The sequence below is a fragment of the Dermochelys coriacea genome, chromosome 14 (assembly GCF_009764565.3).
Source record: "Dermochelys coriacea isolate rDerCor1 chromosome 14, rDerCor1.pri.v4, whole genome shotgun sequence".
In the NCBI taxonomy this organism is placed as follows: Eukaryota; Metazoa; Chordata; order Testudines; family Dermochelyidae; genus Dermochelys; species Dermochelys coriacea.
Genome location: NC_050081.1, coordinates 26,532,207 through 26,544,882, shown reverse-complemented (window position 1 = coordinate 26,544,882; position 12,676 = coordinate 26,532,207). Strand labels below are relative to the sequence as shown.

Below are 12,676 nucleotides of genomic sequence, written 5' to 3'. Positions count from 1 at the left end.
CTCCCGGCGTCACCGCCAGCTAGCCCCGCCCCCGCGCAGCTTCCGGCGTCACCGCCAGCTAGCCCCGCCCCCCGCGCAGCTTCCGGCGTCCGCGCCACCTAGCCCCGCCCCCCGCGCAGCTTCCGGCGTCACCGCCACCTAGCCCCGCCCCCGCGCAGCTTCCGGCGTCACCGCCACCTAGCCCCGCCCCCCGCGCAACTTCCGGCGTCACCGCCAGCTAGCCCCGCCCCCGCGCAGCTTCCGGCGTCCGCGCCAACTAGCCCCGCCCCCGCGCAGCTCCCGGCGTCACCGCCAGCTAGCCCCGCCCCCGCGCAGCTTCCGGCGTCCGCGCCAACTAGCCCCGCCCCCGCGCAGCTCCCGGCGTCACCGCCAGCTAGCCCCGCCCCCGCGCAGCTTCCGGCGTCCGCGCCAACTAGCCCCGCCCCCCGCGCAGCTTCCGGCGTCACCGCCACCTAACCCCGCCCCCCGCGCAGCTTCCGGCGTCCGCGCCAACTAGCCCCGCCCCCGCGCAGCTTCCGGCGTCACCGCCAGCTAGCCCCGCCCCCGCGCAGCTTCCGGCGTCCACGCCAACTAGCCCCGCCCCCGCGCAGCTTCCGGCGTCACCGCCAGCTAGCCCCGCCCCCGCGCAGCTTTCGGCGTCCGCGCCAACTAGCCCCGCCCCCCGCGCAGCTTCCGGCGTCACCGCCACCTAGCCCCGCCCCCGCGCAGCTTCCGGCGTCACCGCCAGCTAGCCCCGCCCCCCGCGCAACTTCCGGCGTCACTGCCAGCTAGCCCCGCCCCCGCGCAGCTTCTGGCGTCCGCGCCAACTAGCCCCGCCCCCGCGCAGCTTCCGGCGTCACCGCCAGCTAGCCCCGCCCCCGCGCAGCTTCCGGCGTCCGCGCCAACTAGCCCCGCCCCCCGCGCAGCTCCCGGCGTCACCGCCACCTAACCCCGCCCCCCGCGCAGCTTCCGGCGTCCGCGCCAACTAGCCCCGCCCCCGCGCAGCTTCCGGCGTCACCGCCAGCTAGCCCCGCCCCCCGCGCAGCTTCCGGCGTCCGCGCCAACTAGCCCCGCCCCCGCGCAGCTTCCGGCGTCACCGCCAGCTAGCCCCGCCCCCGCGCAGCTTTCGGCGTCCGCGCCAACTAGCCCCGCCCCCCGCGCAGCTTCCGGCGTCCGCGCCACCTAGCCCCGCCCCCGCGCAGCTTCCGGCGTCACCGCCACCTAGCCCCGCCCCCGCGCAGCTTCCGGCGTCACCGCCACCTAGCCCCGCCCCCCGCGCAACTTCCGGCGTCACCGCCAGCTAGCCCCGCCCCCGCGCAGCTCCCGGCGTCCTTCAGTTTCCGTTCCCGCGGGGCCCGGCCGTGGGGTTGCCAGTTGCTGGAGCTTTCAGCGCATGGCAGCCGTCGCTTGCGGGTTAACCTTGCGGTCCTGGAGCCTGCAGGGCAATCGTGGCGGGGTAGCAGCCCTAGAGCCGGGCCAAGCGCGGGCAGAGCCAGGTTCGTAGTTCGCAGCCTTGCTCGGTGCGGAGGGCGGGGGGCTCGGAAGTGGGATGGGGTCCGGGCGAGGGTTGCCACCTCTCTAGTTGCTGGTAACCGGACCCCTGAGGTCCCGCCCCTGCCTGTCTCTTCCTCCAAGGCCCGCAGCACGCCCTGGATTGTCCCTCCCGTCCCCTGCGGCTCGAGCGGGAGCTGCTGCGGTCCGACAAGGAGCCTGCCTGCAGGGAGGAGCTGGCCCCAGCGGAGAGGAGCTGGCCCCAGCGGAGGGGAGCTGGCCCCAGCGGAGGGGAGCTGGCCCCAGCGGAGGGGAGCTGGGGCGAATGACCCGGCGCCTGCCCCCTCCCTGCCGCAACCGGACTTTTGATGTCCGGCCAGTACATCGACTGGACGTTACCAGGTCCCTTCTCGACCGGACTTTCCAGTTGAAAACCTTGCACCTGGCAAAACTTTTCTCCTTGGGAAACGGGTTAGAACAAAAACAACATTAGTTGAAGGGTGATGTCACTGTTCCCCATTACCATGGGTATGATGATGTCACGCCAGAGATTGGGGAAGTGACATCATAGCATGGTGACTTGTGTTACCATGACAACATTACTATGATTAGCATTTTACCCCTCCCTTTCAGCCCAGAACAAATGACCAGCCACTGCCCCCCCCCCCCAGGCCTTGCTCTTTCCCAGAGGTTGCCCCTGGCCCATGCAATGCCGGGCACCAAGCCGATGCACAACCTGTGGCAAACGAGGCTGGAACTGTGGTTCCAGAACTGACCTGGAGAACTGGGCTTCATCCCTGCCTCTGCCAGAACCCCGCTTAACCAGTCAAACTAAACCCTCCACGGCTGGCCTCTGGCTGCATGATGCACCTTTCTGGGTGCCCAGCTTCAACCACTGGAGCCCTGGCTTATAGAAGTTCTGAGCACAGTACTGGGAACCTTGTGTGTTCAAAAATGATGAATCGACCTTCAGAAAATCATGAAATTGGCTTAAAAATCATGAGAGTTTTAAAAATAAAAGTTGGATTCTTTTTGCCTTCTGGTTTTTAAGCCTTTGGGATTCCCAGCTTCAAGCTTTTCTCCTCAGCCATGAGAGCTAATTGTCTTTTAAAATCAGTTTAAGCTAATCTGGGACCACATCCTTAATAAGTAGGGTTTATTTTTTAAACTCAACCTTAACTCTGAATTTCTTGGGTTGGTAGTGCTTATTTTGGGGATAATTACAACATCCTTACAATGTTTTTACCCTTAAATTACTAATACATACTCCTAACTTGAACTCTAGTTTAACATAGTTTTTAATCTGGGAATGTCACATACTGAAGGAATATTACATGACTATTACGGTACAAACGTGCAATCCCCTGCCCCCTCTGCCTTTTTCAAGAGTGGCAGGCTCCTAATGCTTCTGCTTTTTTCTGAAGTGACAACTCATGCCAAAGAGTTCTGCAGGTCTCTAGCTGTATAAAAATGAATTTGGAGAGAGTTCTCTGTTTCTTCTGGTTGTTGCCTCTGATTTTTCTTTTTATAAAGCACCCAGCTTTTTTTGAACTGAGTCTTTCTTCTCTCTTTTTTCCTGCATTAGATTTTGGGAGCCTGGTTGACAGTTATGGATGCAGCTCCTACCTGGAGACCTGGAGCCTTGACCGGGAACTCTGAGATATGCTTTTCCTTTGGAGTCATAGCAGATATTCAGTATGCTGATCTAGAGGATGGTTATAACTTCTGGGGGTCCCGGAGGAGATACTACAGACACAGCCTTCACCTTCTCCAGAGCGCAGTTGATGAGTGGAATAAAGAAGACAGTCAACTTGAATTTGTACTGCAGCTTGGGGATATTATTGATGGTTTTAATGCCCAACATAAAACATCAGAAAGTGCTCTGAGAAGAGTTATGAACAAGTTTAAAAAGCTTAGAGCCCCAATCCATCACACATGGGGAAATCATGAATTATACAACTTTACTAGAGACTATTTAACAAAATCTGAACTTAACAGCAAGTCTTTAGAAGACCAGATCTTCCTTGGCTCTGCTGCCAGAGACCAGGACTGTCCTGGAGACACTGCTGAAGAACATTACTATGCTTATCATTTTAGCCCAGTCCCAAAATTTCGGTTCATTTTACTTGATGCTTATGATTTAAGTATCCTTGGGAGGGATAAATCGACCCAAAAATATCAGGATTCTTTGAAGCTGCTGAAGGAGAAAAACCCAAATGAGAATCTGAATAGTCCCATAGGTATTGCACTACCTGAGAGAGGTTAACATGCATTCCCAAAATTCTGCTTCAGATAATATTCCTCTTCATAGTAGAAAGACTAATAATTAATGTAAGATATGTTACTAGGTGATAAATCAGTGTGAGCTTCGTTTGATCCTACAAACCACAGAGTAAGGGTACGTTCTTTTCCCATAATACACACACAAAATTCCCACTCTTGGGCGTCAATTTACTTTCTTAGCTCTTAGATTTGTCGTGTGAGGTACTGGCCATTAGGCAAAAGTCCCTTCTTCAAGTTCTATACCAAGACACCATTATCTTTTTTCTGTCAGGAAAACTTCTTTGGGGCAACAATCCAACATGACATATGCCATTGTATTCACCCCTATGTTTAGAAGGCATTGTCTTTGGGTCACCCATACAGTTTCCAGAGCAAACTTTGGGCAGTGTATGTTCAATGCCATCTGAATAAGCTGTTTCATTCAAATAACTCTCCAAGGACTAGAATATCTGTGATGAATGATAGAGGCAGAACTTTTTATCAGTGACAGTTTTGTTTCTTTTTTCACCTGGAGAACCACTAACCTAGATTTTGATTTGGAACTGACTGTAGTCCTTAGACTGTGTCTCATTTCTTTCTAGACACAGAAATGTTTGAAGGACATAGAGGTACTCTTTCAACTGATACTGCCTGACAATCCTGCAGCAAAAATCTTGGTACAAGCCTTGTGCGTTTACAGACAGCTGCATACTTGTTCTGACATACGTTTATTGAGCTTTTATTGCCCTAGCCTGTAACCAGTCTCCTGGAGTGACCCCTTTAGTATGCTGGGCGCCCAGGACCGACAGTCCACAGGCAGGGCCTTCAGCACCAGCTAACCCTGTCTCTCTGCATGGGTTCCTGCAGCAAATCCAACCAAGCCAGACTCCTGCAGGAGGCTTGAATTGTCCCCTTTAGAACACAGGGCACTCAGTGAGTTACAGCAACACAGGCAGTCATTTCAACACAGTTTATTAGTCATCTGGCTACAGAATCTAAAAGACCTTAGGTCAGCATAGAGAAATGAAAGTTAAAGCACAGCCCGTTCTGCTTACCCCAGAGCGCAGCCAAGCTGCCACGAACCCCATGCTCTGGCTCTGGCTCTCCCTCTCAGGCCATGTCTACACTACAAAATTATGTCAACCTAACTTACGTTGGCGTACAGGCACTGCAGTTATTAAATCATTTATGTGTGTTCACACCTGGCTCCTTGTGTCAGAAGCGTGTTCTCTCACCAGGAGCACTTGAATCGATTGTATTATCAGTGGGGGGCACTGTGAAATGGGTCCTGAAAGCCAGTAACAGTCAACGTAAGCAATGCAGTGTCTACACTGACATTTTGTCGACTTCATTACGTCGACTGCGACTACATTGCTTGGGAAGCTGGTGTTATTAAATCGACATAGAGAGGCATTTATATTAGCGGGAGTCACATTTACATAAAGCCACTTCCATAGCTAGGCTGACACAAGGCAGCTTACATCGATCTATCTGTGTAGTATAGATCAAGCTTCCCTCGGACCTCTTTAATCAGTTCCCACATGAGAGTCCAGACTTCTTCCAGAAACTAACCCTTTATTCCCCATCTCACATCTCTCTAGTCCTTTGTTCTCAAGCTGTAATCTTTGCTCAGCTTCCCAGCTGAGAGGTGGGAAAATCCATCTCCCTCTGGGTCATTGGTTGTTAGATGCCAGCGTCCTGGAGATTGGGTTTTTCATTGTCTTCCTGGATTTTCCATTGATCTGGGGTCAGCTTCAGCAAGTCCTTTCTAATGGCCCATTCAGGCTCGGACAGGTAGGCAACACAGACATACACCTATGTCTCTTAACCTACCCTGAGAGCAAACTTAGTCCTTTTTCCCCTACTGGGTAGCCATGCAAAATGTAGGGAAAACTTAGGCACACACAGGATTTATAAAAATATTTCAGAGAAGTCTCACTTTATCTCACTTAACTTTAGCGTTGAAAGGGAATATGGGATCACTCTTAGCACTTAAGAGCTATAGGTCAGCTATGGAGTATGCTCTGTCTTTGCAATGTTTCTTGATTGGGCCTTATTCTTTGCTGGACCCTCCTTCTGTTCTTACTGCTACTTGCAATACATTTATCAGTTTAGCATGAGACATCATTGAGCTGTTTACTGTTCAAGAGTGGGAATCCTGTGTGTAATGCGTCTTTAAAGATGGGCAAATTAATTCCATAATTCTGCTGTTTTGAATATATCACACCAGATTCACCCTTACCTCCCCTGGGTTTGTAAGTCTGTCCTAAAAGGGTGTGTTGCTGTCACACTTTTTCAATTCAGGAGATGGCCATTATCTTTTGAAAAATTCACACTCATGCTTTTGTTTAGTTTGCATTTTAGAGGAGCCATTGCTTCTCTCCTGTAGATGGTACTAGACGATAGGGTTGCCAGGCAAATGGTTTTCGACTGGAACATCCGGTCAAAAAGGGACCGGGCCGCTGAGTGAGCCGTCAAAAGTCTGGTTGGCGGCATAGTAGGGCTAAGGCAGGCTCCCTGCCTGTCGTGGCTCCACATGGCTCACGGAAACAGCTGCATGTCCCCAGCTCTGCCTCCTAGGTGTAGGGGCAGCTAGGGGGCTCCATGTGCTGCACCCGCCCTAAGCACCAGCTCCACAGCTCCCATTCACCAGGAACTGTGGCCAAGGGGAGCTGTGGGGGTGGTGCCTGTGGACGGGGCAGCGCTCGGAGCTGCCTGGCCACGCTGCCACGTAGGAGCCGGAGAGGGGACATGCTGCTGCTTCCGGGAGCCACCTGGAGTAAGTGCCACCTGGAGCCTGCACCCCTCACCCCCTTCCCAGCCCCAACTGCCTGCCCCAGCCCTGATCTCCCGCCCCTCATTTCTGACCCCACCCTGGAACTCACACCCCCGCCCAGAGCCTGTACCCCCTCCCACATCCTGACTCCCTGCCTCAGCCCGGAGCCCCGTCCCATACTCTGAACCTCTTGGCTCCACCCCCCAGCCCAGAGCCCCCTCTTGCACCCCAAACCCCTCATCTCTGGCCCCACCCCAGAACCCACACACCCAGCTGGAGCCCTCACTGCCTCAGCCTGGAGCCCCCTCCCACACCCTCAATTCCTCATTTCTGGCCTCACCCCAGAGTCAGCACCCCCAGCCGGAGCTCTCACCCCCTCCCACACCCAAGCCCCTGGAGCCAACACGGTGAAAATGAGCGAGTGAATGTGTGTGGGGGAAAGCGAGCGACAGGGATCAATGTGTGTGGGGGAAAGCGAGCGACAGGGATCGGGGATGGAGTGAGTGGAGGCGGGGCCTCGGAGAAGGGGCGGGGGCAGGGCAAAGGTGTTCAGTTTTGTGCGAGTAGAAAGTTGGCAACCCTACTAGATGAAGCTGTGGCAGCTGGAATTCAACACAAGCAAAGGACTCATGTCCAAGTGCTAGCTCAGAAAGCCACTCATGAAGTTCTGGCCTGTGTTCTGGTAGGCTGCTGTGATGCAAGAGTGGGAATCTTGTGTGTGTGGCATTGTCAAAGCAAAATTACTAGTAAATCACTTTCCCTCATTTACTCATGAAGACTGTGAATTTTTGGAGGCACAAGATACATAAGAGCCTATCAGGGGAAAGGAAGCTGTTTATCCTAAGCACAGATGTCCATAGAAAACCAAAGCAGGTAGGGAAGTAGCTATTTGTTGTGTGTGTGTGCTTGACCTTCTTTCTTCATTACAGGACTTGCTGAACCCCAATTTGTAGAGTTCAATGGAGGATTTAGCCAAGCACAGCTGGATTGGTTCAATGAGGTTCTTACATTCTCTGACACTAATCAAGAGAAAGTTGTGGTTGTGGGTAAGTCTGCTTTTTGTACGTGTGAATGCATGTGAATTGAGACATCTGTGAAGGAATAAACACCAGTGATAAACTGATGGGATGCTGCACTTACTCTAGTGGGGTACTACAATTTTTCCCACTCGTAGGATTTCCTACCAATACCTTATATTCTAGAGTCATTCAGTTTCCCCCTCACACATACATTTTTTCCACAACAGGAGGAGGAGATGGTGCTGGACAGAGGCAAGAAAGGGGGCTTCAGATTTGAGGGGTCCTAGGTGGTGGTGGGGGCAGTAGGCTGCTGCAGGGTATTGGAAATTGCTGTGTTAGGGGAGCAATGTGGGGGAGGGATAGCTCAGTGGTTGAGCATTGGCCTGCTAAACCCAGGGTTTAGAGTTCAGTCCTTGAGGGAGCCATTTAGGGATTGGGGCCCTAGGCAGTGAAAGGCACTGTGCACCAAAAACACCTGAACTGCTGTGGACCATGGAACAGCAATAGCCATAGTGGGAGCTCTCTTCCTCTCCTCTCCTTGGGCTTTAGTTGACACCTCCACATAACCATGCAGCTGGACTGTCTGCCAAGCCAACTGCACAGCCAGAGCAAGGGCATGGCAAATGAGCTGGCTGCCCAGCAAAACCAGGTACACTCACTGAGGATGCTTCATAACTGGAGCAAGGACGTGCCCCACCCTTAAGCTAGTAACCATTTTACGTCTGGTAAAGAGTGATGAGAACATTTTACACTATATGAGCTTTGTGAATAGAAGTGTAAATCAGAATGTTTTTCCAGCAGGGAGTGCTGTAGGCCCCTCTGGAGGCTGCCATTATGATGTTCAGGCTATGTCTACACTGCATCATTTACAGCAGTGAAGAGGCTCTACGGCTTAATAACTCCTGCTTCTGTGAGAGGTGGTTGCTGTGTTAGCGTGAGAAGCTCTCCCACCAACATAGCGCTGTCTACACTGCTGCTTAGGTCGGTATAACTTACGTCACTCAGAGGTGTGGATTATTCACAACCCTAAGCAATGTAAGTTATGCTGAAATAATTTGTAGTGTAGACATAGCCTCAGTGCGCAGTTTTAGATTTGATGACCCAAGGCAATGGTCTTGTGAGCATAACTCAGCTGGGATTCACTACCTAGATACCTTAGAAATACCTGAGAGATAGGAGTACTTGTGGCACCTTAGAGACTAACAAATTTATTTGAGCATAAGCTTTCATGGGCTAAAACCCACTTCCTACTGTATTTTCCACCACATGTATCTGATGAAGATATATACAGAGAACATAAAAATGGGGGTTGCAGTACCAACTCTAACAAGACTAATCAATTAAGGTTGGCTATTATTTGATTAGTTAATTGATTAGTCTCATTAGAGTTGGTATGGCAACCCCCATTTTTTCATGTTCTCTGTGTGTGTGTGTGTGTGTGTGTGTATATCTATCTTCCTACTGTATTTTCCACTGCATGCATCTAATGAAGTGGGTTTTAGCTCACGAAAGCTTATGCTCAAATAATTTTGTTAGTCTCTAAGGCGCCACAAGTACTCCTCGTTCTTTTTGCTGATACAGACTAACACGGCTATCACTCTGAAACCTGAGAGATAGAGAGCGTTCTCATTATTCCGTGTGACTGAACATCCTGTGCGCAAAACCCCAAACTTAAAGAAAAGTTCTAGGGGTTTCACTGCACTACAAACCCCTAAGATTCCAGCATCTATCAGTGATTTCCAGGTAGGGAGATGATATAAAACACTCTTAACCGTGGTTGTCACCGGTGATGTCTCTTACCATTATTCTGCTTTTTTTCCAACTGCAGGTCACATTCCTGTTCATCCAGGTTCTACAGGGAGTGTTTGCCTTGCTTGGAATTATAAAGATGCCCTTTCCGTCATCCATTCTCATCAGTGTGTGGTGTGCTTTCTCGCAGGGCACCTCCATGATGGTGGTTATTATTTAGATTCTCACAGAGTCCACCATCTTACTTTGGAAGGGATTGTTGAAACTCCACCACAGAGCCAGGCCTTTGGAACGATATATGTCTACGATGATAAACTGGTATTAAAGGGAAGAGGTAGAATTCCAGACAAAGTAATGTATTACACAAAGCATTAGGATAGCTGTAAATACAATTGTGCGTGATCCAGACAGTGCTCCAGAAATTTGTTAGTTTAATAAATAACAGCTGACCATTGCAGCCATGGTGTTTCTGTTTATAGAAAATCTGCACAATTATGCTTACAGCTTCAAGCCTGATAAATAGAGCCTCAATGCTGCCACCTTCGCCTCTCAGAGAGGTTCTCTTAGAACCTTTACTTCTACAAGAAGCAAGAAACAAGGTCTAGCTTCCTGCTGTAGGGCAGGGAAGGGACAGCCAACAACGCAACTCAGTCTGAAATAAATGCAACTTGATTTGGACAACTTCTGCTTGAAAGAGTTAAGGGTGAACAATTTGTTATTTATTGTGGCACAAAAGGCACCAACAGCGTTAAAGGGTATGTGATAACACTAACAAGGAGTTATTAGTGCATCTTTATTCGTCACACTGTGTTATGAAATGCAAATCTTATCCCCATCAGGTGTGATTCAGCTTCTTTTCAAACACTAACATTGATGATATTCTTCAGCCTGCCAGTAGTTTGCTTCCTGAAATCAGCAGAAATTGTAGATACTCTGCACCTCTAAAAACCAGATTCCTTTGAATGTTTTTGGCTTTTTGTCTAGGGAGTGGATTTATGATTTTATAGATGAAATGCTCAGGGACATTATCCCTGTCACCTCAGGAAAGGATGCAGAAATAAAATTTCTAGTTGCCATTAATGACTACTTTTTGGATCTGTTAGTCCTGTAACCCACAAGGGGAAAGGCAAGTCTTGATTAAGTCCTAAGTGGAGCACAGGGTCTGCTCCAAGATGGGAATATAACTGAACCGCTGAGTAATAGCGGCCATAATGTAATTAAATTTGACATCCTTGTAGGGGGAGTATACAAAAGAAATTCATAGTAGCATCTATCTTCAAAAAGGGGAACTACACAGAAATGAGAAAGCTAGGTAAACAGAAATTAAAAGGAATAGTCACAACAGTGAAATGCCTGCAAGCCACATTGAAATTATTTAAAATACTGTATAGATGTTCAAACTAAATATATACCCCCAAATAAAAAAATAAAACAGTAAGATATGCCACCATGGCTTAACAGCAAAGTAAAAGAGGCAGTTACAGGCCATAAGACATCCTTTAAAAATTGGAAGTGAAATCCTACTGAGGAAAAGAGGAGCATAAACTCTGGCAAGTCTAGTGTAAGTGTAATTAGACAGCCCCCAAAAAAATTTGAAGACCTGCTAGCAAAGGCAGTACATCAGATGCAGGAAGCCTGCCAAACAATCAGTGGGGCCACTGGACAATCACGGTATTAAAGGAACATTCAAGTAAGAGAAGGCCATTGAGGAAAATCTAATGAATTCTTTGCATCAGCCTTCACTGCAGAGAATGTGAGGGAGATTCCCACATGAGTCATTCTTTTTATGTGACAAATCCCACATTGAGGTGTCAGTAGGGAAGGTTTTGGAACAAATTAAATTAAACAGTAATAAGTTACCAGGGTCAGATGATATTCATCCAAGAGTTCTGAAAGAACTCAAATATGAAATTGCAGAACAGCTACTGGGCAGGTAGTTTTTGAGTGGGGTGAAACCTGGGGGTATGGAAGACAAATCAGACTCCTGAAATGGGTACAGTAGGCTGAAAAGGTTGAGAGCCACTGTCTTAAATTACAGTTGTGCCCAAAAGTCCTAATCAGGGTTTGGACAGCCTATTGTTAGATTCTGACAGTGTTGGTGGGTTGTCTTGCAAATGTGTTAATTAAAATACGAGAGAACCAATATTTACTTAGAGTATGAACACAGTTTTATTGAATAATTCTGTAGTTAGGAGGGTCTGCGTATCATTCATATACTTAATTATTTTAAACAATAAATGCATATATATATATATAGTCCATGAGCATTTTCTCAAAAAGTCAGTACAATAAGCTAAATATATTGGAGTGGGGGGACTTTCAAAACAAAAATCAAAATTATACTTGTACTTTGAAGCTGTTCATCCCATCACCCCATTAGGCAGGTGGTGTTTAGCATGATGATGGCACTTTCTTCTAGAAGGATTTTTGCTTGAAGTCCTCTGATAGGTCTCACCTGCTCTATTCATAAAGTAGGACTGTACTTTAAACCAATGGTTGTGGTAAATTAAGACTAATGGAGAGCTTAAATTATTTTTGATAGCTGGTATGGGTAAAAATATTAAGTTAATGTTTTGTTTAGTTTGAGTTAAAACCTGATTAAAAATCAGTAGTGGTCAAAAGCACCCTTTTTCATTTGTTATAAAGGCCACTATTAAGAGTACTGCTTCATACTGATAAGTAAAATAAGCTATTACTTTGATTTATTTTGTCTGTGATGCAGAATGCTTCTAGCAATTGGCTTCTCTGGTGCACTGTGCCCACCCACCCTGTCTAAATTTGATGCAAGATCACATGTATCCTATGCCTTCACAGCCTGCTTCTGTGCCATCTCATTTCCACCCATACCAATTATAAAAATTGTTGAACAAGAGAATCTTGGTTTCAGAGTAGCAGCCGTGTTAGTCTGTATTCGCAAAAAGAAAAGGAGTACTTGTGGCACCTTAGAGACTAACAAATTTATTAGAGCATAAGCTTTCGTGAGCTACAGCTCACTTCATCGGATGCATTTCGATGAATGCATGGATTCATGGATGCATCCGATGAAGTGAGCTGTAGCTCACGAAAGCTTATGCTCTAATAAATTTGTTAGTCTCTAAGGTGCCACAAGTACTCCTTTTCTCTTTAAGAGAATCTTGAATGCTTATGACTGTGCTTTCTTCATATACCACTTTCACTCTCATACTATCACTGATCAGAAACTGATGAAAGGCCATGCAGTTCTCATGGTTTTTTTTTACTTTGCTTCTATTTGCAGTGTTGTGAAAGTGGTACGTACAGGAATAGTACAATGTGATTGTCTCCAGTGGTGGAGGGAAACTGATGGTAGAGAGAAGAGATGGTGAAGATTATTGGGAGAACAGGTGGGAGAAGACAAAACTAAAGAAGGGGATGACCAGTT

At 48.6% G+C, this 12,676-nt stretch overlaps 1 protein-coding gene across 3 annotated transcripts; it reads left to right on the top strand.

Annotated features, from left to right (window-relative positions):
- The first annotated feature begins 1,288 nt into the window (after positions 1-1,288).
- ADPRM (ADP-ribose/CDP-alcohol diphosphatase, manganese dependent) lies at positions 1,289-12,148 on the top strand. 3 transcript variants are annotated; one of them, XM_038371119.2, is made up of 4 exons: positions 1,289-1,475; positions 3,056-3,710; positions 7,438-7,554; positions 9,356-12,148. In XM_038371119.2, exons 2-4 carry the CDS (start codon positions 3,080-3,082, stop codon positions 9,649-9,651), a joined length of 1,044 nt encoding a protein of 347 aa, XP_038227047.1. In that variant the 5' UTR covers positions 1,289-1,475; positions 3,056-3,079; the 3' UTR covers positions 9,652-12,148. The 3 variants fall into 3 exon arrangements, with proteins under 3 accessions (XP_038227047.1, XP_038227048.1, XP_043352398.1); XM_038371120.2 differs by lacking the exon at positions 1,289-1,475 and adding an exon at positions 1,804-1,941; XM_043496463.1 differs by lacking the exon at positions 1,289-1,475 and adding an exon at positions 2,317-2,412.
- The last annotated feature ends 528 nt before the right edge of the window (positions 12,149-12,676 follow it).